This window comes from Anomaloglossus baeobatrachus, chromosome 8, assembly GCF_048569485.1.
Source record: "Anomaloglossus baeobatrachus isolate aAnoBae1 chromosome 8, aAnoBae1.hap1, whole genome shotgun sequence".
NCBI lineage: Eukaryota > Metazoa > Chordata > Amphibia > Anura > Aromobatidae > Anomaloglossus > Anomaloglossus baeobatrachus.
Genome location: NC_134360.1, coordinates 85,700,357 through 85,728,353, shown reverse-complemented (window position 1 = coordinate 85,728,353; position 27,997 = coordinate 85,700,357). Strand labels below are relative to the sequence as shown.

Genomic DNA, 27,997 nt, shown 5'->3' with positions numbered 1-27,997 from the left:
TGTGTGTCCCTCCTGCCACCTACGCGCGTTTTGTCTCCTCCATCATTCATTGTTTGCATGAGTACCTTATATATAGGTATATATACAGATAAACAAATTGTACAAACCAATTAGTTGTATCACAGTATGCATAGTTAGTCCTTGTCATTATATTATTGTGTTTATTTATTTGTAGCACTTAGCACTTTAAATATAACTTACAAGAGGCTTTTGTTTTTTTGTTTTTCTGTAACTTTTTTCAGCACTCACATAATTCTGTATATACATGATTTATTGATTATATTTATAGGCAATATTTATTTGATATTTTCACCCCTTACGTATTAGGTGCTGTGTTTTGTTTTATACAAATTTTAAACTGGCCTTAAATTATTTGTGTATCAGTATTTTTTTCACATCTATATATTTAACTGTGTATGCACCCCCACACTGCTGATGTTCCTTGAATTTTAATGTTTTGGTTTTTTGTTGTTTTTTTTTAAAGTAATCAATAAAAAATAATTTATTAATTTTATATCTCAGGGTGTCCATGTTCCGGTATTATATCTATAACCTGGGAACCAAGGCTTTTTTTTTTTTTTTTATTCATATGTCATGTGATAGGCACATTGTATGTATAGGATATTTTTTATTGGAATTGTAGAAGACTTTTCAGCAATCCTAACCTGTCTGTTTAAAGGGGTTATCTGAGAAATGTAACAAAATATCTGAGAAATTTAATAAAAATAAATAATCTGAAAAATGTAATATAAATAAATACACATTTGTTTTTCTAAGTTCCTTAATTTATTAAAAAACTATGCTTTATCTACATTGCACTATCAGGATTTCAAAGATGGCATATTCTGATATTTTTGAAAGAAGTGCATATGGATGAATGATAATGTGTGACCCCAGAAGTGAAAGGGTGGCCACAGGAGCAGTGTTAAGCTGTGCCGGAGCCTCAGTAAGTATAATGCGCTTGCTTCCATCCCCCTATCCCTTCTACCAACATTTTTAATCACCGAATTCTGGTGCCCATAGACTTATATGTGGACCGGAATCTGGCCCGGAACTGAATTTTAAAAACCAGATCACTGGGATCCACCGGTCATGGTTATCTGTGAGTCCGCTCATCACTAGTTGTGAGTGATGGCAGTTGCTGCCTTTAAATTCCTGACAGAGTATGCTACATAAAGCTTAGCCTTTTGCTAAAAAAAAGTATTTAAAAAAATACTTAAATGTTAATTATGTTATTACATTTCTCAGAAAACCTCTTTTAAGTGACTATTTAAATAAATTCTAAAATTGTATATTTTATAAGTTCCTACATATTCCTTCTGAAAAAAGAATTGACAAACATTCAGAATGTTTCTATACTTTATCCAATATGTCAAGCAGGGACATACCTTTTTTACATAAAAAGCACAGTTGTAAATGTTTTCATACATTGCTAGGAGAAAAACAGAGACCAACGCAATATATTTAGAATATATGCCACTGAACTGTTATATCATGTGGTGCATAATTTACTAATGAAAGCAAGCCATAAGAGCTGACAGGTCATCTTTACATGGAAATGTATAAAGTAATATAATTACTATTGTGGAGACACGGAGGTCAGTGGGTGCTCTTGTCCGCTGAACCAGCCGCCTTTAGAAAGACAGCGTGGCTCAGGGCTCATCCTAACTGAACTCACAACCTCCTTAACCGTGGGAGGAACACTACTCAGACAACACAGGGTGAGGGAATCACAATATTAAGACTTTATTGGATCCCCAAAATATTAACGGCACATAACACATAACCAGCAAAACACACAAATGTAACAGGCAACAGAGTCTCACCCTTCCGCTGGCTCACCAGGGATTAGAATGTCCATGCCTCAGAGGTTCCAGGGCTATTTACTCCAATCCAGCAGCACCCCGTTTTTGGCGGCCACCCACCGAGAAAGGAATAACGCCAGATTTAGGAAGCTGGCTGAGGTCTGCAAAGTCTGTACCAGGTGACTGGATTGTCCCAACCTGGGTTTCCTTCTTAAGTAGTCTCTGGTTTGATGATATAATCCTGGCAGCCGGAGTCGAAATCCCTAGACTGTGGATATGGTCTCCAATCGGAACCGGAGTCCCTAGATTGAAGCCACAAGGTATCCTGATCCTCTAGCCAGCTCCTAAGAGCTTAGACTGGATCATGCACATCCATCCAACCACCGGTGACTTAAGGAAGTCACCTTTTTTAGCCATAGCCTTTCCTTTGGAAATACTGTGCCCTTATCGGATTGGTTGTACAAGGTTGCTTCTCTTATTGGATGAATTTCAAGCTGCATGGATAATGTTCATTTAAATGATGTGGATAGAAAGTCTGAGCGTTTTTACATGAAATCTGCAAGTCACAGACTAGACAATGGCTACTAAGGTAATTTACATTAGATTAGCAATACACAACTACATTACAATGAATGCTCCGAAGGGTCTGGTCCCAAACAATAGTATAGCAAACATGAGTTAACACAGAAGAACAATACGTCTGGCAGAATTTTAAGAAACTTTAACCCATGCTAGGCACTGAGTGTCCATATCGTTACAACTATTACCTACACTGCTCACAAAAAGTTAGACATATTTGGCTTTAGGTTGAAATGGCAAAATTCACAACAGGTGTTTGATCCCCAAATTGCCCAATAAATTGTGTAGTTCCATTAGAATTAGTATGTTAACAGTCATCCTCATCATGCTGTTCACATTTTCAAATGAGACCAAAACAACATCTAACAATTGATAAACAGTATCTTGCCGTTGCAACTCTTTCAGCTACTTCCACCTGAGAACATTCTGGATAAAGTGTTAGTGTGTTATCAGCAGGTGACAACAGAGAATCAGAGATACTGGAAGAGTAACAGAAAGGCATAGGGGTGCACATCCTTTGGTTACATCCCACACTGATGATCAGCTCTTTGTGAACAATGCCCTTTGGGACTGAATGATGAATGTCGCACAACTCCAATCACATTTAAGGGAGGTGAGAGTCACTCAAGTGTCTCGTCAGAAAATTCAAAATCATTTACATCAGCATGGTCTGTGTCCTAGATGTCCTGCAAGAGTACCTGACCACACCACTAGGCACAGTCATCATTCTATATGGGCCAGGAAGCATCTAGGCTAGACGAGGGACTAGTGGGCCTCAATGCTGTTTACTCATGAAAGTCAATTCATGCGGAGCAGAAATTATGGATTTCAACGATGTTGGAGACATCAAGGAGAGCGGTATGCATCAGCCACTGTTGTCACCAGATGAACCTTTGGTGGCGGTGTTAGGATTAGGGTTGTGTCCAGTCAATACAGAACTGCCGTATACTTTGTGAATAATACAGTAACAAGGCCCTACTACTTGAATAACATCATTAATCCAGTCATTGTGCTTCTGCATGAACAACACAGGCCTAATTTCTTCTTCATGGGCGACAATGATCCGGCTTATCAAGGTTGCATCATTAGGGAACGACTGCTGGAGACTGGGGTACCTCAAATTGAGTGGATTTTCTCCAGATCTGAATCCCATAGAAAACCTATTAGATCAGCTGAGTCACCATGTTGAGACTTATAACTCTTTACCTCAAAACTACAATGGCCTGAGGGCTGCCCTTCAAGAAAAATGGGATGCCATGCCTTAGCAGATAATAATTTGAATTGTGAACAGCATGAGATGTCGTTGTTATGCTGTAATTCATGCTCAAGGTCACATGACAGTTATTGAGACATTGAGGTTTTGAGGGGTCTACCCATCAAAGTTAAGTTTTGTTACAATAAATTGTTTGAGATGAGTAAATCACCATTGCATGCACTGTAGCATGAACCTTTCAGTTTTCCATAAATTTCACCAGAAAGCCAAATATCTTAAATTGTTTTTGAGTAGTCAGTTCTTTGTCACTCCAGTGGGTTTTGCTTTAATAGTTTCTGACAGTGCTGCAGTAATGGTGTCATACCCATTATTTCACTTCAATACTGCTGACAATATCTGCCCTTAAGGGTCATATACTGTACATCCAAATGTCACCTCTGAGGCCAAGTATTATCTGCAAGAGTCAGTCAAATGATATATGTGGTGCCCCTAAGTCTTCAGTCGCCACAGAGGCACTGCACCTCAGCCAGAGGTGTGGTATCCCATTCCCGGGAAGGAGGGGGTCGTCAGCCAGTGCACACACAAACACACTACATTCTCATTTACCCACTCGTCCTCAGGTATTGCTTTGGCCAGTGCACTAGCCTATGGTATAGCTGTCCTTCTGTAGTGGTACTGTCCTTAGGCCAGCTGGGGGTGGAGTGTAGTTGGTGGGAGGAGACAGTGGAACATTAGTCAGTAGAGTAGTAGCAGCGGAGGAGTGAAAACCTGTGGCCTGGAGCTGGAGCAGCTCAACCCAGGCACTAAAGGAGAGAAAGGGGTCCTTGAACCCACAGGAGGTGCACCATACACCCGTGGTCTCGTTCCACTTACGACATATTGGAGTGGAGGGATTTGGCAGCAGACAGGAACCTAGTCCCTAGACTAGAGGAGAATAACCAACGTGCTCAACTAGTAAAACCAGAGGCTGAGGATACTGCAGGTACCTAAGCCAACTCTGCACACAAATCCGTTGGAAGGGGACCATAGAGGGCCAAGGGACAGAGCTTCAAGCCACCCGACAGGGTCCGCAGACACCGGCTCAGGGCACTGTGTGCATAGGCGCAGGACAGGCGTGAGAGGTCAGCACAGGAAGACGACCAGGGAAGGAACATAACAGAGTGCACCGGCCTTGACCTCCGAACTACCCGGGATCGGCTGGGGCCCATCACAGCAGAGCTTGGCATTCCAAAGGCGGTCACGTACTAGTCGTGTTAACCTGGAGCCTGCTATAGTGAGTAAACAACATTGAGACTGCACCCCTGTGTCGCTCCGTTATTCGTCTGTGCCGTCTGCTCTGCATCCCACCATTGCCGCTCCCCACCATAGACTGCCATCATTCATGGGGACTACTACTCCCAACAGCCCTGGGGCCCAGCTTTACCTGTGGAGTGCTATTCCAACTCAGCTGAGTCACCATCTGCCCCAGCGGCCCCATCCCGCAGCGTCGGCTACAAGTGGCCGAGAACCACAGGTGGCGTCACGAACTATCATCCCCTGTAAATAATCTCACCATCATCTTCCTTAACGACACCGCTGGGGTAACGGAGCCAGGCCTTGCCGCCGCAACGACCTCTAGACAAGACACTGGCTTGGTAATGAGTGGGTGCGTCAATATACATAATTTGATCATATCATACTAGAGGAAATCAGAAGAGCAGGGGATTGAATAGGCAAGCTGAAGTTATTTTTTTCCAGATATATATATTGTTTTTATTTCTTAAATCACAGACAATCAATTCAATTAAACAAAGCTACTGTGTTTCTCCCAAGGTCTCTTGCATGATGCATGTTTACCTATACTTAAGTAGTATATTAAAGTTAAACATTTCTTACAGACTACAAGTTCTGCTGAAACAGAAGCAAAAACTCCTCAGGGACTTGTAAAAGGCCATGCATACTCCATAACTGGCATGGATACGGTATGCTCACATTCATTCTTTGCTAATATTGTAGCAAACATAGGAAATTATTTTGTTTACAACTGTACACATATTCACGGACTATAGTTTGAAGATACTCAAGCAAAATGTTGGCTCTTCATCAATTTTTGTATTGCTCAGAATGATTTTTTTATTGTTAAGGATGAAGGTCACTACATAAATATCTCTTCTGCTGAAAGAAAAAAGTCTAAAAATCTAAAAATATTTTGATGTAAAAGAGTACTTCTCACACAGAGGCATAGCTGTAGACTTCACTGTAGAGATAAGACATTTTGTAACTGTTATTTACTTTGGTAATGTAAAAGAAAAGAAATGGTTCTTTTTGTGATTGTTTTAATGGTAGATTAAAGATTTGATGTTTATTTTGGCATGGACTTCAACCACTAATAGTGTTACTAAGTTCTTGCACCAGTAGAAAAGGCCATGATTCAGTAAGAGCAGTGCTTCATACACCAGTTTTAATTAGGGGCATGCAGGAGTAAGATGTGCCAAATGTATTAATCGGTGAACACCCATTAGTGAATACAGCAAGTCTTATCAGTGGAGTGCCACCACTTTCCATGAATTTGATGTAAAGGCCCCGTCACACTAAGCAACATCGCTAGCAACATTGCTGCTAACGAACAACTTTTGTGACGTTGCTAGCGATGTTGCTGTGTGTGACATCCAGCAACAACCTGGCCCCTGCTGTGAGGTCGTTGGTTGTTGCTGAATGTCCTGGGCCATTTTTTAGTTGTTGCTGTCCTGCTGTGAAGCACAGATCGCTGTGTGTGACAGCGAGACAGCAACAACTAAATGTGCAGGCAGCAGGAGCCGGCTTCTGCGGAGGCTGGTAACCAATGTAAACATCGGGTAACCAAGAAGCCCTGTCCTTGGTTACCCGATATTTACCTTTGTGACCAGCCTCCGCCGCTCTCACTGTCAGTGCCGGCTCCTGCTCTGTGCACATGTAGCTGCAGGACACATCGGGTTAATTAACCCGATGTGTGCTGTAGCTAGGAGAGCAGGGAGCCAGCGCTAAGCATTGTGCACTGCTCTCTGCTCTGTGCACATTTAGCTGCAGCACACATCGGGTAATTAACCCGATGTGTGCTGTAACTAGGAGAGCAGGGAGCCAGCGCTCAGTGTGCGCTGCTCCCTGCTCTCTGCACGTGTAGCTGCGTGCGCTGGTAACCAAGGTAAATATCGGGTTGGTTACCCGATATTTACCTTAGTTACCAAGCGCAGCATCTTCCACGCGGCGCTGGGGGCTGGTCACTGGTTGCTGGTGAGCTCACCATCAACTTGTGTAGCGACGCTCCAGCGATCCCTGCCAGGTCAGGTTGCTGGTGGGATCGCTGGAGCGTCGCAGTGTGACATCTCACCAGCAACCTCCTAGCAACTTACCAGCGATCCCTATCGTTGTTGGGATCGCTGGTAAGTTGCTTAGTGTGACTGGACCTTAAGGGACTAGCCATGCCCTGCCCCACCCCAGATCTGCTTATTTTGGCAGACCTGCATGAAATTAAAGGCAAAATACTGAAATTCACACAATTTTTCACAACTCCATATTGTGCTTTAGTCAATGTGTTTTGTGTTAGTTTTAGAAGCCATTAAAAAAGTTGTTTAGTCACAAGATATTGATGACTTATTTTCAGGCTAGGTAATTGAAATCAGATTGTGGGGACCTGATACAGTGGAACCTTGGATTAAGAGTAACTTGGTTTGAGAGCGTTTTGCAAGACAAGCAAAGCTTTTTACAAATGTGTAACTTGGTTTAAGAGCAATGATTTGCAATAAGAGCAAATACTCACCGCGCACACTTCCGGTTCTGTCCTTTCACCGCGCTCTGACCCGCTCTGGAGGTAACTTTCTGTACATATGTACTTTATACGGGCAGCACGGTGGCTCAGTGGTTAGCACTGCAGTCTTGCAGCGCTGGGGTCCTTGGTTCAAATCCCACCAAGGACACCATCTGCAAGGAGTTTGTATGTTCTCCCCTTGTTTGCGTGGGTTTCCTCTGGGTACTCCAGTTTCCTCCCACACTCGAAAGACATACAGACTATTTTTGATATATACAGGTATTATAGCACAATGAAAACCACAGTATTCGGCTAAAAATAGATTTTATTGAGAACACACTTTGTTTTAAAACAGACAAGAAGTGAAAACAAAGTAATCCACAATAAAATACACTGCATAAATAAGCCGGTACTTGGTGATAAGTATATCAATATTTGAGTACTTACAATACATAACAAAAAATCATAAATACACTTAGTAGTGAATGAATAGCTGCCTAAGAATGTAAAATAAATATATCAACAAGAGAGGGGCCTTAGAATAAAGTGCTACAGGGGCCTCTATTAATAAAGTGACAAATGCTGAATATACACTCCAATGTGCAAAAGTACCCGCCATAGCCAAAAGCTTATATTGGCTAGATGAAAAAAATGGAAAAAGTCCATGGGCTATATAGTATCTGGTCAAAATAAGGAAGCCTCACAAGTGCATAGTGCAGGAGGTCCTATGTAGTGAAGTGATCAGTGCTATCGGTATAAAAAGAAAAAGAGCATGTAGAAAGGAGTGCAAAGTTGTAAACGGCAGACTAAGCATAAACGTCCAATTACTCACATAATAAGTAGAGCACCAAGGCAGGCAACCTCAACATATGTTTCAAAAAGCGTCTACGTCAGGAAATGACACTGCGAAACCCACATGGAACTGAATAGGAAATGACGTGCACAGAGCACCACCTATGGCATTAGTTATAACTGACTGTGTTCCATGAACAGCAAAATGGACCGCATACGTCATCCAATTAGGAGTCCTATCTAGTCAGATCGTGTAGTGGCGTATGCGTACTGGATTACGATCCATAAAGCAGGAAATGCTGTGCTCCAGGCCATGTAACGCCAGCGTATGCAGTCCATTTTGCTGTTCATGGCACACAGTCAGTTATAACTAACGCCATAGGTGGTGCTCTGTGCACGTCATTTTCTATTCAGTTCCATGTGGGTTTCGCAGTGTCATTTCCTGAATTTGGTTATTTGATACCATCTTGAATTTTGGATTGGCTACTTGTATAAAGAGTCTATTTTGCTTATATTAAGCCACGCACTCCTGACGAAGACGCTTTTTGAAACACATGTTGAGGTTGCCTGCCTTGGTGCTCTACTTATTATGTGAGTAATTGGACGTTTATGCTTAGTCTGCCATTTACAACTTTGCACTCCTTTCTACATGCTCTTTTTCTTTTTATACCGATAGCACTGGTCACTTTAGTACATAGGACCTCCTGCACTATGCACTTGTGTGGCCCCCTTATTTTGACCAGATACTATATAGCCCATGGACTTTTTCCATTTTTCTCATCTAGCTAATATAAGCTTTTGGCTATGGTGGGTACTTTTGCACATTGGATTGTATATTCAGTATTTGTCACTTTATTAATAGAGGCCCCTGTAGCACTTTGCACTTTATTCTAAGGCCCCTCTCTTGCTGATATATATATTTTACATTCTTAGGCAGCTATTCATTCACTACTAAGTGTATTTATGATTTTTTGTTATGTATTGTGAGTACTCAACTATTGATATACTTATCACCGGCTTGTTTATGCAGTGTATTTTATTGTGGATTACTTTGTTTTCACTTCTTGTCTTTGTTAAAACAAAGTGTGTTCTCAATTAAATTTATTTTTAGCCGTATACTGTGGTTTTCTTTGTGCTATTATATGGATTAAGTTTGATAGGCTATGTACTTTATCTACAAGGTTTTGTGTTCAAGTACTTTGTATTAGTGTACTGTAATAATTTTATATATGAATACAGTACATTTTATATTACTGTAATAAGTTGTATAAATACAGTAAATATTTTTGGGTTGTGGAACGAATTGTCTGTGTTTTCAATTATTTCTCATGGGAAAATTTGCTTTGATATAAGAGTAACTTGGTTTAAGAACACAGTCCCGGAACCAATTATGCTCGTAATCCAAGGTTCCACTGTATCTCATAACCCCATGAATAAACTCCAATGCCGTATGGATGTAAACAAAGCTGCAATGTGGAGCTTCATTAAAGGCCCCGTCACACTAAGCAACATCGCTAGCAACATCGCTGCTAACGAACAACTTTTGTGACGTTGCTAGCAATGTTGCTGTGTGTGACATCCAGCAACAACCTGGCCCTTGCTTTGAGGTCGTTGGTTGTTGCTGAATGTCCTGGGCCAATTTTTTAGTTGTTGCTGTCCTGCTGTGAAGCACAGATCGCTGTGTGTGACAGCGAGACAGCAACAACTAAATGTGCAGGCAGCAGGAGCCGGCTTCTGCAGAGGCTGGTAACCAATGTAAACATCGGGTAACCAAGAAGCCCTGTCCTTGGTTACCCGATATTTACCTTTGATACCAGCCTCCGCCGCTCTCACTGTCAGTGCCGGCTCCTGCTCTGTGCACATGTAGCTGCAGGACACATCGGGTTAATTAACCCGATGTGTGCTGTAACTAGGAGAGCAGGGAGCCAGCGCTAAGCAGTGTGCGCTGCTCCCTGCACTGTGCACATTTAGCTGCAGCACACATCGGGTAATTAACCCGATGTGTGCTGTAACTAGGAGAGCAAGGAGCCAGCGCTAAGCGGTGTGCGCTGCTCCCTGCTCTGTGCACATTTAGCTGCAGCATACATCGGGTAATTAACCCGATGTGTGCTGTAACTAGGAGAGCAAGGAGCCAGCGCTAAGCGGTGTGCGCTGCTCCCTGCTCTGTGCACATTTAGCTGCAGCACACATCAGGTAATTAACCCGATGTGTGCTGTAACTAGGAGAGCAGGGAGCCAGCGCTAAGCATTGTGCGCTGCTCCCTGCTCTGTGCACATTTAGCTGCAGGACACATCGGGTAATTAACCCGATGTGTGCTGTAGCTAGGAGAGCAAGGAGCCAGCGCTCAGTGTGCGCTGCTCCCTGCTCCCTGCTCTCTGCACGTGTAGCTTCGTGCGGTGGTAACCAAGGTAAATATCGGGTTGGTTACCGATATTTACCTTAGTTACCAAGCGCAGCATCTTCCACGCGGTGCTGGGGGCTGGTCACTGGTTGCTGGTGAGCTCACCAGCAACTCGTGTAGCGACGCTCCAGCGATCCCTGCCAGGTCAGGTTGCTGGTGGGATCGCTGGAGCGTCGCAGTGTGACATCTCACCAGCAACCTCCTAGCAACTTACCAGCGATCCCTATCGTTGTTGGGATCGCTGGTAAGTTGCTTAGTGTGACGGTACCTTAAGTGTGAAGCTGTTCTGTAATACCCAGCAGTAACTGATATGCAAGTGAATGGAGTTGTGCATTATAGAGTCCGTCAATGTTTTTATATACAGTCGCAGCTGATCAAAAGGGTGCCAGATGTCAGACCCCCACCGATCTAGACATCTACTATAAATTATCTTTAGTTTATGCTTTTGCCCTATACTTTGAGAGCATCTGTCGAATAACTTTACACAAGTAAATATTTTTAACTTGAGCCTTTTATTCACCATGATATGATGTGTGATTTAAGTGTTCCCTTCTTTTCTTTTGAGCAGTGTGTTAGTGTATTACTCATTTTCTGTAGGTGAATTATAGAGGACAAATGATACAGCTGATCAGATTGAGGAACCCTTGGGGGCAAGTTGAATGGAATGGACCATGGAGTGACAAGTAAGAACTTATTTTTCTCACTGTTAGTTTTTTACTTATTATTATTATTATTATTATTATTGTTATTACTTATTGTTATTATTGTTATTCTATTCTCATATTAATGCAAAATTGGCTACATTCTACATTCACTTCCTATCAAACTGGTGCTCATTTTTTAAGGGTGTGGCTAGATTATGTCCCAATTCTGCCAACTATGATGGATAATTGCCACACTATTTTATATTGTGCACACAGGCATTATGAAACCGCACACGCACACTGATAGTGTGCTCTAATTTGTTGTCGGCTCATTACTTTTAATATGAGCAGGCAACAGAGAGCCCACTGTCATTGTGCATATTGTACACTGCACAGCATTGTCACCAGGGTCTAAGAGCCATATGCTCGAAACGCGTCTGGTGTGCGGTTGAAAGAACCTTCGGATTTTTCCTGACTCAGGGATGGTATACTTTTGTGGCTTATCTTTATTACAAGAAAAATATTCTTTTTGTATTTTAAAAAAGTTTTTCATTAAAGCTGTGTTTTTATGGAAACGTGAAGCTGGATCATTCCTTTGTTCACCTACACTGCACAGCATGCTGGGAGTAGCCCAGCCCCTGATGCAATTGTCGCTGATGATGCTTTACGTAGTATCTCATCATGCACTGGGATTCTCAAACCAAATGTCATCACAGAGGAAGTAGAAAAAATACAATAGCATTTAGTGTAGTTAGGGAAGGATAGAGAATTTTTAGTGTGAGCTATTAAAAAATAGTATAGATCACAACATAAAATAGCTAAGAATTTCAATGACATTTTTGGGGCCTTTGGATCACCCCTTTAACCCCTTAACGACCGCGGGCCATAAAATTACGTCCTAGCGGTCATAACGTTACTGCCCGCGGTCTGCCAGCAGCATCATGCTGCGATCGGCACACATCTCAGCTGATTTTCACAGCTGAGATGTGTGCCTGCTAGGCACAAGCAGAATCGTTATCTGCTCGTGCCGTTTAACCCCTTATATGGCGCTGTCAATATGTGACAGCGCCATTATAAACTTTTACTTACCGCCCGATACCAGAAGTCACGTGACGCGATCACGTGACTTCCGATAGTTGTCATGGTAACTCAGGGTCATGTGATGACTCCTGTACTACACCTGACTTGCTTTCACTTTCGCTGTGCCAGCGGCACAGCAAAAGAGAAAGAGAGCGTATCTGCTGTTTACAGCCTTGTAGCTGTGATCAGCAGATACTGCAGAGCGATTGGATTGCTGATCGCAATAGCCCCCTAGGGGGACTAGTAAAATAAAAAAAAAAGTAAAAAAAAAAGTTTTAAAAAAAACCCAAAAAAATCTAAAAGTTCAAATCACCCCCCATTCGCCCCATTGAAAATTAAAGGGTTAAAAAAATAAAAAATATACACACATTTGGTATAAAATCAATTAATCTGATCAGTATACGGCGTAGCAGCAAAAAAATTCCAAAGGCCAAAATGACGTTTTTTTTGTCGCCACAGCTTTTGCGCAAAATGCAATAAGAGGCGATCAAAACGTAGCATCTGCGCAAAAATGGTACCGCAAAAACGTCAGCTCGAGATGCAAAAAATAAGCAGTCACTGAGCCATAGATCCCGGAAAATGAGAACGCTACGGGTCACGGAATATGGCGTAAAACGTGCGCCACTTTTTTCGGACAAACTTCCGATTTTTTTTTTAACCCCTTATATAAAAGTAAACCTATACATGTTTGGTGTCTACGAACTCGCACTGACCTGAGGCATCACACCCACACATCAGTTTTACCATATAGTGAACACAGTGAATAAAATATCTCAAAAACCATAGTGCTATTGCACTTTTTTTGCAATTTTTCTGCATTTGGAATTTATTTGCCGTTTTCCAGTACACTATATGGTAAAACTGATGGTTTCATTTAAAAGTACAGCTCGTTACACAAAAAATGAGCCCTCACATGACCATATTGGCTAAAAAATAAAAAAGTTACGTCTTAGAAAAAAAATGGCGGAAAAAAAAACGGAAAGCGAAAAATCGGCCGGTCGTGAAGGGGTTAAGAAGAATTACTATACAATGCTGCTCTGTGTAAGAATAGTATGGAATCACTTCTGCTCCACTATTTGGCCCTAATATATTGTGCCATTTAACCATTTAGCTATCAGGTAATATCATTCAATCTTATGAGAACAGTCTCCCATATCTCTTATCAGTGAACGATAGGTTGAAGAATATAAAGAAACACTAACATTTTACCTACTTTTCCCCTTTCTTCTGTAATATAACATGTAATGTATCGGCTATTTCTTAACATAAATAACTAAATACAGAATATTGGAACCATTCTTCATTTTCTTACAGCTCTTCAGAGTGGAACTCTGTTGACCCAGCAGAAAGAATACGCCTTTCTCAAACATCTTTGGATGATGGTGAATTCTGGTACATCAATTTTATGTTCATTGACCATATCCTCTTGATTCATTATAAATATGACTTATTCTGTAACTCCAAATAACAGATTTTAAGTAATAGGATGTAAAATATCAGTTGATTTCTTGTTCTCAGACTAAAGGGTGCTTTACACGCTGCAACATCGCTAACGATATATTGTTGGGGCACGGTGTTTGTGGTGCACATCCGGCGTTGTTAGCGACATCGCAGCATGTGACAGCTAGGAGTGACAATCAACGATCGCAAAAACGTCAAAAATCGTTGATCGTTGACACGTCACTCCTAATCATAATGTCGTTGGTGTTTCATTCTGCAGATTGTTCGTTGTTCCTGCGGTACCACACATCGCTGTGTGTGACACCGTAGGAACGACGAACATCATCCTACCTGCATCCACCGGAAAGGAGGAAGGAAGGAGGTGGGCGGCATGTTCCGGCCACTCATCTCCTCCCCTCCTCTTCTATTGGGCGGCCGTTTTGTGACGCCGCTGTGACGCCGAACGCACCTCCCCCTTGAAGGAGGGATTGTTTGGCGGTTACAGCAACGTCGCTGAACAGGTATGTGCGTGTGACGCTGCCGTAGCGATAGTGTTCGCTACGGCAGCGATCACCACATGTCGCACGAACGACGGGGGCTGGTTCTATCGCTCGCAACATCCCTAGCAATCGCTGGCGATGTCGCAGCGTGTAAAGCACCCTTAAGAGCTAAAATACAAAGCTAAACTGTAAGTCAACATTAACAGCTGTTCAAAGGGCAACTAGCTGAATTTATAAAGATATGTATAATTATCGAGATATGATGTATTTTAAAATAATAAACATTTTTTTATAAAGTTTTTAATAAGTGTTAAATATGAATAAAAGAAAAGTGCGACCTAAAGCTGCACAGAGATTTTAAGGGTACCCGCAAAAATGACCTTGCCTTCCCCAATTAGCCAACTAATATGTGCTGCAAATTTTGACTATACGGTATAAGGGTGCACCGAACTTCTCAAACAGTAGGAGCTACAGTTCCAAATTTGGTGAATTTTAGGTCTGCCTCTTTCTACTGCCTGGAAATTTGACAGTATTTGACAGTATTGAATCCAGTATTTCTGAATCCAGTCTTAGGCCACATGCACACTATGAGTATTTGGTGAGTTCTCTTCTTCACTTTGTACTGTTCCTGAAAAGTAGTTTTTGACACCATATGTGGCATATTGGCATACAACTTGCACACCAAATGTTATGGTACAATATCTCCAAGTTACCCTAGTGAAAATGAAAAATGTGGGGTTAAAGCAACATTTTTGTGGTATAAAAGCATTTTTTCATTTTCATGGATCAACGTTATAAAAACCTGTGAAGCACCTGGGAGTTAGGAATAAGCAAACCTATTCGGTAAAGGTTTGACAATTTCAAATTTGGTACGAGCCTTAGCTTGTTTGTTTGGGCTTGGTAACCCTGAGCACTTTTTCCAAAAGTCAGTAATATTCATTTTTGTTCATTTTCTGCCCCTAAACGCTGTAATAACATTTTCTGCTTTTGTATAGGATTGTGGTGCTTTCCGATGTGGGATGTGTAAAATCAGTGGAGGAGGCAAAGACTCAGGACCAGGAGAAGCCACTTGGCACCATTTTTTTCTTAACTTTATTTGTGGATGTTGCTGTAGTCAATCACAGCGCAGCAAGCATCCACAAGGTTCAGACAGAAGGGCCTCTGTGATTGGCTGCCTAAGTTATATGTCAGTGTGCATATAAATTGCAAACATGTGGCGTCTGCACCATTTTGTGAATGTCAAACATTAAAGAAGGTGCTGCCACCAGGGCTGCAAGACAGTGAGCTTACCTAGGGGTTAATGCTAGGTAGTTGAGATAGAAAGGAGAACAATAGTTTAGAATAGAGACGTGCAGTGTAGGAAAAGGTGTGTGTGCCACAAATCTCCACATTTCCTGATAGAAATAGGGATTGGTATTTGTAGTGCCTGCTAAAGAGTTGTCAGTAAAGCACGTAAATAGGTATTGTTATGTATTACTGCCTGCTCAAAAGTATGACAACACATTTATAGGTATTACTAGTTAGCAGTGAGTGGCCTAAAAAGTTGTTATTGAAGAATCTTAAAAAGTTGTTCTTGACAATTTTAATTGCCTGCTGAAAATTTCAAAAACACATTTATAGATATTATTTCTAGTTAGCTAAAAAGCCTAAAAGTTGGCCTAAAAAGTTGCTAGGGATGTACAGTATGTAAAAAGTAATTCTTGCTAATTTTAATTGCATAATTTTCAGCAGCCAAACACATTTATAGGTATTGCTAGTTAGCCATGAGTGGCCTAAAAAGTTGCTAGGGAAGTATGTAAAAAGTGGTTCTTGCCAATTTTAATTGCCTGTTGAAAATTACACAAATACATTTATTGGCATTGCTAGTCAGCTGAGCGTGGCCTAAAAAGTTGCTAGGGAGATATGCAAAAAGTAGCTCTTGTTAATTTTAATTGCCTGCTGAAAATTACGTAAACACATTTATAGGTATTGCTAGTTAGCCATGCCTGGCCTGCTATAGATTTTCTAGGAAACTAGCTAAAACGTTGTTCTTGACAATATTAATTGCCTGCTCAAAATTCTGCAGTAAAACACATTTATAGGTATTCTTATTATTGCCTGCTGAAAATGTGCTATTGAACAAGCTAAAAAGGTCTTCTTGGCACTTTTCTGTGTCTGCTCCAAATTATGCAGTGAAATGCATTTGTAGGTATTGGTACATGTTAGTGCCTTCACAATATTGCCAACTCATGCAGGAAATAAATAATTAATCTTTGTGTCAGGTGTCTGAAAGGTGTGGGAGAACCATTTGTTTGAAAGGGGAAGACTACATAAACATAAACCAGGAGTGCTAAATCACAAAGAGGTTGTCGTGTAAGGTGTAATAAGGGGTGTGTGGGAGGTGTATGTGTGGGAAGTTCTGTTAGTGTGCCGCCCCCGTGCCAGCAGCCGGCGCTGCTCAGATCCAGTCCTTCTGTGGGTGGCTCAAGAGTCTCCAGACCCGGGGGTCTTGCGGCCATTTCAAGTGAAAAGGGGGGTGATGGGATGGTGGATGTAGGACGTATATGTATGAGCTGGGCCCGGAGTTCATGATGCCACCCACGGTATGTGGTGATATTGGACACCACCGCTGCAGTTATGGGGCACCCCAGGGAGATGTTGTGCAGCAAGTTGTTAACCCCTCCGTGGACAGGGATGGTGGCCTCGGGACCCGTTGGGGTTTGGCGGTACAGGGAGATGGGCGACCGCAGGGTGCTGATGTACCACCATGATGTGTTCATCTTTATGAAAGTTAGACACTCTATGCTTTCAGGGGACAGCATGATGCACTTATCCATTAATACACCACTGCCGCTAATGTTAAGTGGTCTACAAGTTTGTTTCGATACTCCAGCATCTGCACATCCCTTTCCGGGGGGGGAAGCATCTTGCTAAATTTACTCTTGTACCGTGGATCTAACAGAATGGCAATCCAGTAGTCAGCACTATTTCAAACAATACGGACATCATGTTGCAGATACTGCAGCAAGAAGGCGCTTTTGTGTCGGACGATTACATGATGTGGCCTGGCATTTTAATTTGGAAAAATCAAGAGATGCATGAGTGACAGGTATAGGCCTCTTGCTCACAGCACCCTTGCACTACAGACAAGACACAACTTGGAGACCCATATTGGAGTCTTGAGATTTAAAAATCTTTCAGGCAGAAAGCAGGACAGCGGTATCAATTCCCTCCCCCCCCCCATTTCCACATAGTGTGTTTGCACACCTGGGAAGTCTGGTCCATGCAACACACAGAATTTGGCCTCGGTGTCTCACATTGGTCAAAAATACCAGTCATGGTCACCTCCGTAATAGCTGACAGGCTCTCATTCCCACCTACTTCAATGAGTAAACAAGTGGATACCTGTGTGAGAATAGTTTTGATGGTGACGCAGGAGGAGGAAGAAGCAGCAGATGCGGTTGATCTATCTCAGCTATCTATTATTAAGCCCCTAGCTAAGCTAACTGTCTAGCAGCCCCACCGGTGCCCCGGCGGAAGCACCTTCTCTAATGTGTCACATTCATAAATTGATGCTGACACCACATTTATATGCAGACAGGCAAGTGACTTAGGCAGTCAATGACACAAGGCTTTGTGTCTGAACCTTGTGGATGTGTTACTGCGCTGTGATTGGCTGCAGGGACATCTACAAATGCAGTTAAGAAAAAACAAAAATGGCGCTACGCGCGTTTGGCTTCTCCCAAGTCCCCACCCCTTCCACTCATAATATTTATCATACAGTACCACAATCCTATCCAAAGGCATAACCTGTTATTGAAAAAGATTTTTTTAAAATGCGATCAAGACCGAACATTACCGACTTTTGGAGAAAGTGTTTGTGTTACCGAGCCCGAATGAACAAGCTAAGGCTTGTACCGAATTTGAAATTGGCGATCCTTTATCGAATAGGTTCACTCATCTCTAGTAATATTCTCAACCATGTTGTAATAATGTCCACAATCCTGTAATAATGTTCCACATTCTGGCTCCCATCCTATTATAATGACCCCATCATCATGTAATATTGTTCCCTATCCATTAATAATGTCCTACATCTTTAAAATGTTCCCCATCCTGGCTCCATTCTTTAATAATATTCACTGTCCTGCCACCCTTATGTTTTTTGTCTTCAGGCTTTTCTCCAACACATTAAGAAAAAAAAATTGATTTTTCTCACATGCCTCTGCTTCCTCAACACTTAAGAAGGCGCTGTTGTCAGTAAATCCCCTTCTTTCTGGTCACTGTTACACTCTCTGTGACTGCATTTGTTATGTCAAAATTGTTGCTATTCTTGTTGCTATTTCAGTATTTAAATAATATTACTTATTGCTTTTTTTAATGTATATTTCAATTGGCTAAATAAGTTTTTGTTTTTATGTAGGATGAAATATGAGGACTTCAAGAGATACTTTGATAAAATTGAAATCTGTAACCTTACACCTGATGCTCTAGATGATGACACAAAACATAAGTGGGAAGTGAGAGTTCATCAAGGAAGCTGGGTTAGAGGATCTACTGCTGGCGGATGCCGAAACTTTCTAGGTATTCCATAAATTGTCATTCTAATAAACATGTATTAACCATTTGTTGAATAAACACCCACCTCTTGCCTTGCAGCAATTAAAGGGGTTATCTGGCTTCTTTGACTTTTTTTTTTATTTCCCTATTGGGCTACATTGGGGCAGGTAAGTAGATAGAGACCACTTACCTGCCCTGCTGTCAGCCCCTCTCCCCCGGCTCAGAGCGGTCATGTGACCACTCCTGCCGCGATTTTGCTGCTTCCGGTCATTTCATGTCAACATGGGCAGAGCCATGTTGACATGCAAATGTGGAACAGCTTGTCGCCTCCCTGCTGGGCTGTACATTGCGAGGAGTCACCGCCCCCTTCCCTGCACCCTCCCACACATTCCCCCGCACCTCTGTTACTCTCCAGTAACCTCCCCCTGCACTGCTGTGGGGTCCGTGACCTGGGGGCGGGGCCTGGCGGCAGCTGCCGTGGTGTCAGCTCCAGCACCCGGGCCCCCTGCTCAGGATCACACATTCAAATGTACCGGCATCACAGATGCCGGTACATTTGAAAGTGCTGATAAGAAGCAGCGCAGCGCTGCTTCTCATCACTGTCCCTCCCGCTGTCTGAGCTCTCTTCAGCACAGTGGTGACGTCAGAGCACAGACAGCGCGCGAACGTGCAGGAGCGGCGGGGACAGAGGACGGGTGAGTATGTATTCCTTACATGTGTTCCCGAAGGGGATGGGGGGCGGGCGGTGCAGAGCCATATGTGTGCGTGTGCGGTACAGAGCCATATGTGTGCGTGTGCGGTGCAGAGCTGTCGCGGGCGGGGAGGAGGGTGTCAGCACTGCGCTCACCCCCCTGCTCGGGTCCGGCTGCGGCTGCTCAGCGGTGGCTCGAACGGTGGGCCGGATCCCGGGGGTTCTCGAGCGGCGCTCCTCGCCCGTGAGTGAAAGGGGAATTCGGGTGTGGGGATTGTTTATTGTCCGTGACGCCACCCACGGTTGTGGTGATTTGTTGACACCACCGCTGCTCTGTGTGGGGATCCCGGGAGGGATGGTATGGAGCAGCCAGTTGTTGTGTTGCCCCTCCGTGGGTAGGGGTTGGTGATCCCGAGGCCCAGTGATGAGGTGGGAGATGCAGGGCTTGGTGGGTGCAGGGACGCGGGGGCAGCGCTGTGCCTTGCGGCACTGTGGTACTCACTCAGCCTGAGACGTTGACACAGTTCTCGGTAAAACACACGGCTGGAAAGACAGTTCCCACGGACGGCTGCACTTGCTTTCCCCAGTAGGTGACGGTGATGTCCCTTTTCCTGCACCTAATGTTGTTGATGGTCTCGATGGGTTCCCACCGGTAACCCGCTCCCCGGCTTCAAGCTGGACCGGAGGAGCTCTACTCTTTGACCGCAGGCGCTGGCCCTTAGAAACTGGTGCCCTGGCGGTGGCGGTGTCTCTACTGTAATGGTTGGGCTGTTGCCTTCAATCGGGACTTGGTTGTTGGGGGATCTACGTCCCCTTCACTGACGGATTTGGCAAATTATGGCGACTCCTAGCCTTGCCGGGGTCCGAGAGGCCCCTGCCCTGGTGCTGACTGTCCTTTGTACACTGCTCCAGACCGCCGGGCCACCACCCATCCGCGGTCCTTCCAGGAACTTCCAAACGGTCACCCCTCCGGACAATCACCGCCGTTGCTGACCTTGCTGACTCTGTCCTGCACACAGCTGGACCCACTTCAGGCTTTCTTACTGTCACCGCTCTTACTTTCCTCCTTTTCCACTTTACTTCCTTCACTTCACTACTTTCACTCCCTTAACTCATCTTAGCTGTTTACTCCTTCACTTAAGCTCTCCCCTGAGCTGACTCACTGGTTCGTCCCGCCTCCAGAGCTGTGAACTCCTCGGTGGGCGGAGCCAACCGCCTGGCCCACCCCCTGGTGTGGACATCAGCCCCTGGAGGAAGGCAACAAGGATTTTGGGTTAGCTTTGGTGTTCCTAACTGGGGTGTAGGGTGTGGTGGTGTAATGACCTGTGACCCCTGGCTTGCCCAGGGCGTCACAGAGCCATATGTGTGCGTGTGCGGTGCAGAGCCATATGTGTGCGGTGCAGAGCCATATGTGTGCGGTGCAGAGCCATATGTGTGCGGTGCAGAGCCATATGTGTGCGGTGCAGAGCCATATGTGTGCGTGTGCGGTACAGAGCCATATGTGTGCGTGTGCAGAGCCATATGTGTGCGTGTGCAGAGCCATATGTGTGCGTGTGCAGAGCCATATGTGTGCGGTACAGAGCCATATGTGTGCGGTGCAGAGCTATATGTGTGTGTGTGCGGTACAGAGCCATATGTGTGCATGTGCGGTACATAGCCATATGTGTGCGCGTGCGGTGCAGAGCCATATGTGTGCGTGTGCGGTGCAGAGCCATATGTGTGCGTGTGCGGTGCAGAGCCATATGTGTGCGGTACAGAGCCATATGTGTGCGTGTGCGGTGCAGAGCCATATGTGTGCGTGTGCGGTACAGAGCCATATGTATGCGGTACAGAGCCATATGTATGCGGTGCAGAGCCATATGTGTGCGGTGCAGAGCCATATGTGTGCGTGTGCGGTACAGAGCCATATGTGTGCGTGTGCGGTACAGAGCCATATGTGTGCGTGTGCGGTACAGAGCCATATGTGTGTGGTGCAGAGCCCGATGTGGGGCTGTTATTTGCAATGCTGTAGTGATAATAGGTCAGGTGCTGGGGCAGAATATACTGACAGGGAATGTGTGTGCAGGGGGCGGGCAGGGGGCGAGGCTGGACACTGAGGCTGGGTGGTGACAGCTCTGACTGAGGTTCAGCACAGGAAGTGGTCATGTTTGCTGGATCTGAATGTAAACAAGAAGCTGCAGAGAATAAAGGGTGAATTCAAGAGGAACAAAAGTTAGAAAACAAAAAATAACAATGTAGGTGTTAGCTATGACAATACAGCACAGATTAGCTTAACAAAAATTTTTGAGTTTATGTCGGATAACTCCTTTAAGTGTTTATGTCGCGGGCAGGGGTTGCGCGGGCGGTGGTTGCGCTGCTCGATCGCGCTTACGGCTCGGGTCCGGCTGCTGCTGCTGCTCGGTGGCTCGAGCGGTGGGCCGGATCCGGGGACTCGAGCGGCGCTCCTCGCCCGTGAGTGAAAGGGATGGTTTGGTGGGGATTGGGATGTCGGTTTGTGACGCCACCCACGGTGTGTGGTGAGGTTGGGGCACCACCTCTGCTCTGTACGGGGATCCCGGGAGCGATGACAGGGAGCAGCTGGGATGTTTCTCTCCCCTCCGTGGGTAGGGGGATTTTGGTAGTCCCGGGGCCCGGAGTTGTTGACTGTAAGGCGGATTGCGGGGCTTGGCCGGGTGCAGGGTCGCGGGGGCAGCACAGTGCCAGACGGCACGGTGGTACTTACTCAGCCAGTAACGTACACGGAGTCTCTGGTAAAACAAACGGCTGGATGGACGAGTACCACAGACAGCTGCGGCGGTCACTCACGGTAGGTTGGCGGTAACTGTCTCTCCTTGCACCGGTGTTGTGTTCTCGGCCCCGATGGCTTCCCACCGGTAACCCGCTCCCCAGCGGTATAGTTGCCGGAGGAGCCCCTTTTGCCCGCAGGCGCTCGCCCTGGGAACTCTAGCTGTGGCTGTAGCGGTATTTCCCTTCACAGTTGAGCGGTTGCCTATAGTCGGGTCTTTGCTGCTGGGGAACCCTGGAGGTTCCAGTCGCTGACATTTTTGACTGGTTTAACGACGACTCCAAGCCTGGTCGGGGTCTGTAGGCCCTGCCGAATGGTGCTGGCCTCTCTTAGCTCCCTGGTCCGGTTCCGGCGGGCCACCGCCCGTTCCCGGTCCTTACGGTTGTGCGTCAATCGGCCTCGCCTGCAGACGGTCACCACCGTCTGCCAACCTTGCGGTTTCTGTGCCCGGGCCACGTACCCGGACACGGCCAGTCAGCTCCTCCACTACCACTTCTTCAACTCCACTCCAAAACTGAACTGAACCCTTTTCCCGCCTCCAGGACTGTGAACTCCTTGGTGGGAGGAGCCAACCGCCTGGCTCCACCCCACCTGGTGTGGACATCAGCCCCTGGAGGGAGGCAACAAGGATTTTGTGTGTACGGCTGATGTGCCTAATCGGGGTGTGGGGTGTGTTGTTGCAGTACCTGTGACGTCCTGGCTTGTCCAGGGCGCCACATTTACATCATGTATGTGGCTACTGCAACTAGTCACTGGCCAGGCTATATGGGCCAGTCCAACCATGGGTCGAATTGATTGAGACACTGTTAACTGTATCGGCGTCCTCAGGATGCCTCCATGATTAACAGCTAAGGCGGGGCACTGAGCCTGGACTTCATGCTCCCTCACTTACTCCAGCAGGATGCAGGCTAATTCTTGCCTGTGACCTGCTAGAGCTGAAGCCACACAAGGGACGTCAGGCGTCTTGATGACATCAAGGCGTCATGTGCCCATCCGACCCACTGCGTGGCAAGCCAGAAGAGGGGACAAAGTCTGCCAGGGACAGTCAAGTATAATACTTTAATATTTTTATATTACTTAGCCTGGTAGTTAGATAGTTGGGGTATTGTTCTCTATAGAAGGTCTGTATTTATACTATGTGCATGTCTAATATACACTACGAGTGGCATGACAGAGGCATGACAGAGGATCATGTAAGTACGTAAGTATATTTCCTGGATTTCAAAAGATGATGGCAGGAGTAATCCAATCTAAGGGAAAGTTTATGAAACCATTACTTGGTGACCTTGCTAATATACTTTATTGCCCTGATTACTCGGAGTAAGGGTTTTCCAGTCATAGAGGCAAGTTTTTATTTTATAAATATAGCAAAAGCACCAAACATACGGTTTAGCTACAAACATCCATATAATTATCAAGTTATTTGCATGTAGCAGCCTGTGAATAGCTCAAGGCTAATTTCCTCAATGAAGTACAAAATAGTAAAAAGAAATATACCGTACTTTCATTAAGTAGCAATACAATAATAAAAAAATATTTTGTATTAAAAGAAAGACCTAGGTGCAGGCATAAAAAATAAGTGGATCAAACACTGTCCAAGGCATAATTAGGAGAGGGTATATACAGGACAATATACTGTATAGCTGGCACATTATCACTAATTATGTAATTAGCCCTTTAAATCCCTGGTGTGATACTGAGATCACACTAAGGCCGGGACCACACGGGGATTACTGCGAGTCCTCGTATGACACTCGGCTCACGCTCGCAGAACAGCGGGAGCCGAGAGTCATGCAAGGGTCATGCGACTGTGGTCCGCTAGTGCGATCAGACCACAGCTGCGGGGGGAAGGCCAGCACTAGGGAGGGCCGGCGCTGTGGGGAGAGGGAGGGATTTATCTCCCTTTCTCCTCGTTGACGGCTGATACGAGAATCGCACTGCTCTTGCATTACACCGGAATAAATGCGAGAGCAGTGCAATGTTTCTCTCGCCCCAGAGACTTGCATGGGTGTGAGTGGAACAGAGTTGCATTCCACCTATAGCATGCTGTGACTGTTTTCTCGGTGCAATTAGGGCTGAGAAAATAATCGCTCATGAGAGCTAGCCCATAGGGTAATATTGGTCCGAGTGGAATGCGATGTTTTATCGCATTCCACTCGCTCCGTTTTTCTCGCCGCATGTCCTAGGCCTTACTTATCAATGACAGGAAGGGATATACATAGTAACAGCACCAAATAAGGTAAAGTGTGTGAATAAATGTAAATATCCAAAAATGCATGTCGGTGACAGTGCAATAGGGTCAATTAGGTATTGATGTCCAGCTTACCCATTATGTCCTGCAGGGGGGAGAGAAAAACACAGATATTTAGTCACTAGTGTTGAGCGAGTATGCTTGTCACTACTCGGTACTCGCACAAGTATCACTGTACTCGGGCTACTCGGCGGGGACCGAGTAATCTCGCGATACTCGTGCTGTACTCGTGGTCTTCATCCCTGCATGTTGGCGCTCTTTTGAGAGCCAGCCCTCATGCAGGGATTGGCTGGCAGACCACTGCAATGCCACAGCCCTGTTAGTTGTGGAATTGCAGTGATTGGCCGGCCTGCACAGCGTGACCGAGCCTTTATACCGGCGGGCGTACTGTGCTCTGCACACAGCCATCCAGACAGTCAGTGCAGGGAGAGGGTCGCTGCTTCAGGGAAAGGTTTGCGGCCCTTTATAGTTATTTCCGTAGCAGGGCTGCAAACAGTGTGACCAGAAGTCCTTCTCAGGACTATTGTAGTTGTATACAGGCAGGCAGGGTATAGCCAGGTCGGAGTACAGGAGCAGAGTCCTTCTCAGGACTATTGTTGCTGTATACAGGCAGGGCAGGCAGGGTATAGCCAGGTCGGAATACAGGCTAGTGACCAGAAGAGTCCTTCTCAGGACTATTGTAGCTGTATACAGGCAGGCAGGCAGGGTATATAGCCATTCCTAGTGGTGACCGTATACCAGCCTTCATCATATCTGGGGCTGGTGTACACAGTCTAAAACAGTCCTGATAGTGTCAGACTTCTCAGTAATTGTCGCTCCTAAAAAGCTGTTAGGTTCTTAGTGCGTCCGTGCTTGCATTTAAAAACCGCACGTGTGTGCCTGTCGGTGGCAGCGTACAGGTGCACTTGTGTGCGTTTGCACAAACTTGGATATAACGCACAAGTCTAGTGAATACACGTCAGCACAGCATTGCAAAATGCGCAAGGGCGTTGGCAACGAACAAGGAAGTGGACGTGATGGTGGTGCAGGCAGAGGCCGAGGTCGTGGGCAAGCTCTAATTTCGCCACAACAAAGGGCCACATCTACTCGCTCGCACGTCCTGTCTCAAATTCTTGGGGACCGCAGCAGTACACCGCTCTTGAACCAAGACCAGTGTCAACAGGTTGTTAGTTGGATAGCGGATAATGCTTCCAGTCAGATTGGCACCACCACAAACACTCTGTCTTCCACACGGTCAAGTGTCAGTAGCCATGATACTGCACCGCACATTTCAGAACCTGATCCTCCTTCCTACCACCAGGCTGAGTACACGTCCACGGACATTACTGATCCCACACTTGGACACTCGGAAGAGCTGTTCACGTTTCCATTCGCACATTCTGGCCTCTCGCCAGCTCCTGTTGAAGTGGGTCATGAGGAGATCGTATGTACAGATGCCCAAATATTTGAGCAGCCGCGTTCTCACGAAGTTGGCAACGTGTCTCAACAAGGGGTGGACGATGATGAGACACAATTGTCAGGAAGTCAGGAGGAGGAGCAGGGTGCAGAAGAGGAAGACGACGTGGTGGATGATCCAGTAACTGACCCAACCTGGCAGGAGGATATGCAGAGCGAGGACAGCAGTGCACAGGGGGAGGGAGGCGTAGCATCCCAACAGGCAGTAAGAAGCAGGGTGGTGGCCCCAGGCAGAAGTCAGGCAACCGTTCCCCGGAACAACAACACGACACAAGGTGCCTGTACAAATGTTAGGTCTTCCCGAGTCTGGCAGTTTTTTAAGTTGGCTCCAGATGATTCTAAAAAGGCCATTTTCAACACCTGCCATGCCAGCATCAGTAGGGGTACCAAAACTAGCAGCCTGACCACCACCAGCATGATCAGGCACATGTCAGCCAAGCACCCGACTTTGTGGGATGTACAACAGAGTCGAGGAGCAGTGCTTGCTGATATCACTGCTACGTCTTCGCTTGTTGTGCATGCGAGCCAATCCCCTGTCCATGCTGCCTGCGAACAAGCCTCCTCCGGCCCTGCACCTGCAGTTGCCTACGCAGAAATAACACCATCATCAAGCACGTCCTTGTCCCAGTGCAGCGTTCAGTTATCCATTCAGCAAACCTTTGAACGCAGGCGCAAATACACTGCCAACGCCCCACATGCCACAGTTCTAAATGCTAACATTTCGCGACTGCTTGCGCTGGAAATGTTGCCTTTTAGGCTGGTGGAGACAGAAGCATTCCGCGACCTGATGGCGGCAGCTGTCCCACGTTACTCGGTCCCCAGCCGCCACTATTTCTCCCGGTGTGCCGTCCCCGCATTGCATAACCACGTGTCACAAAACATCACACGTGCCCTGAACAACGCTGTTTCAGCCAAAGTCCACCTAACCACAGACACGTGGACAAGTGCTTGTGGGCAAGGCCGCTACATCTCGTTGACGGCACACTGGGTTAATATTGTGGAAGCTGGGACCCAGTCTGAGCGAGGGACGGAACACGTCCTTCCCACACCAAGGTTTGCAGGCCCTACCTCAGTCAGGGTTTCACCCACACTCTACAGCTCCGGAATGTCATGCTCCTCAGCCTCCTCCTCCTCCTGCGCATCCTCATCCACTTTACCCTCCACACCAGTCCCAAGCTGGAAGCACTGCAGCACTGCCTCGGCGAAGCGGCAACAGGCTGTGCTGAAGCTAATCTGCATAGGTGACAAACCCCACAATGCAGAAGAGGTGTGGACAGCTCTGAAACAGCAGGCAGATCACTGGCTCACACCTCTGAACCTAAAGCCAGGAAAGGTCGTGTGTGACAATGGCCGGAACCTGGTGGCGGCTTTGAGGCGAGGCCAGCTGACACATGTTCCATGCGTGGCCCATGTGTTCAACCTCGTGGTTCAGCGGTTTCTAAAGTCATACCCAGAGCTGTCTGATCTGCTGGTAAAAGTTCGCCGCCTATCTGCACATTTTCGAAAGTCACCTACTGCTTCAGCCGGCCTTGCCGGCTTTCAGCGCCGTTTGCATCTTCCGGCTCACAGACTGGTGTGTGATGTCCCCACGCGTTGGAATTCAACTCTGCACATGTTGGTCAGGATATCTGAGCAGAAGAGGGCAGTTGTTGAGTACCTGCATCACCTAAGCCGTCGGGAAATGGGTCAAACTCCACACATAACACCTGAGGAGTGGAGATGGATGTCCGACCTATGTACCATCCTCCAAAACTTTGAGGACTCCACCAAGATGGTGAGTGGTGATGACGCCATTATTAGCGTCACCATACCGCTTCTCTGCCTTCTAAAACGGTCTCTGCTCAAAAACAAACATGATGCATTGCAGGCGGAGCGCGATGAGTTGGAGCAAGAAACAGTAGTGGGTGTGGGTGATAACACACAGCCCAGCCTCGTCTCATCACAACGTGCAGTGGAGGACTATGACGAGGAGGAGGATGAAGACATGGAGCAACTCTCCGGCCAAATTGAGGATATGACATGCACACCAGTCATATCCTCGGTTCAGTGTGGCTGGCCA

General features: G+C 45.8%; 1 protein-coding gene across 2 annotated transcripts in view; it reads left to right on the top strand.

The window, feature by feature from the left end:
• CAPN9 (calpain 9) overlaps positions 1-27,997 on the top strand; it is a 378,590-nt gene that overhangs the window by 155,102 nt on the left and 195,491 nt on the right. For both annotated transcript variants that reach the window (XM_075321862.1, XM_075321863.1), the window contains exons 6-9: positions 5,475-5,558; positions 11,151-11,236; positions 13,592-13,669; positions 18,620-18,780. In XM_075321862.1, coding sequence (XP_075177977.1) covers positions 5,475-5,558; positions 11,151-11,236; positions 13,592-13,669; positions 18,620-18,780 — 409 coding nt within the window. The remainder of the gene's footprint in view (positions 1-5,474; positions 5,559-11,150; positions 11,237-13,591; positions 13,670-18,619; positions 18,781-27,997) is intronic.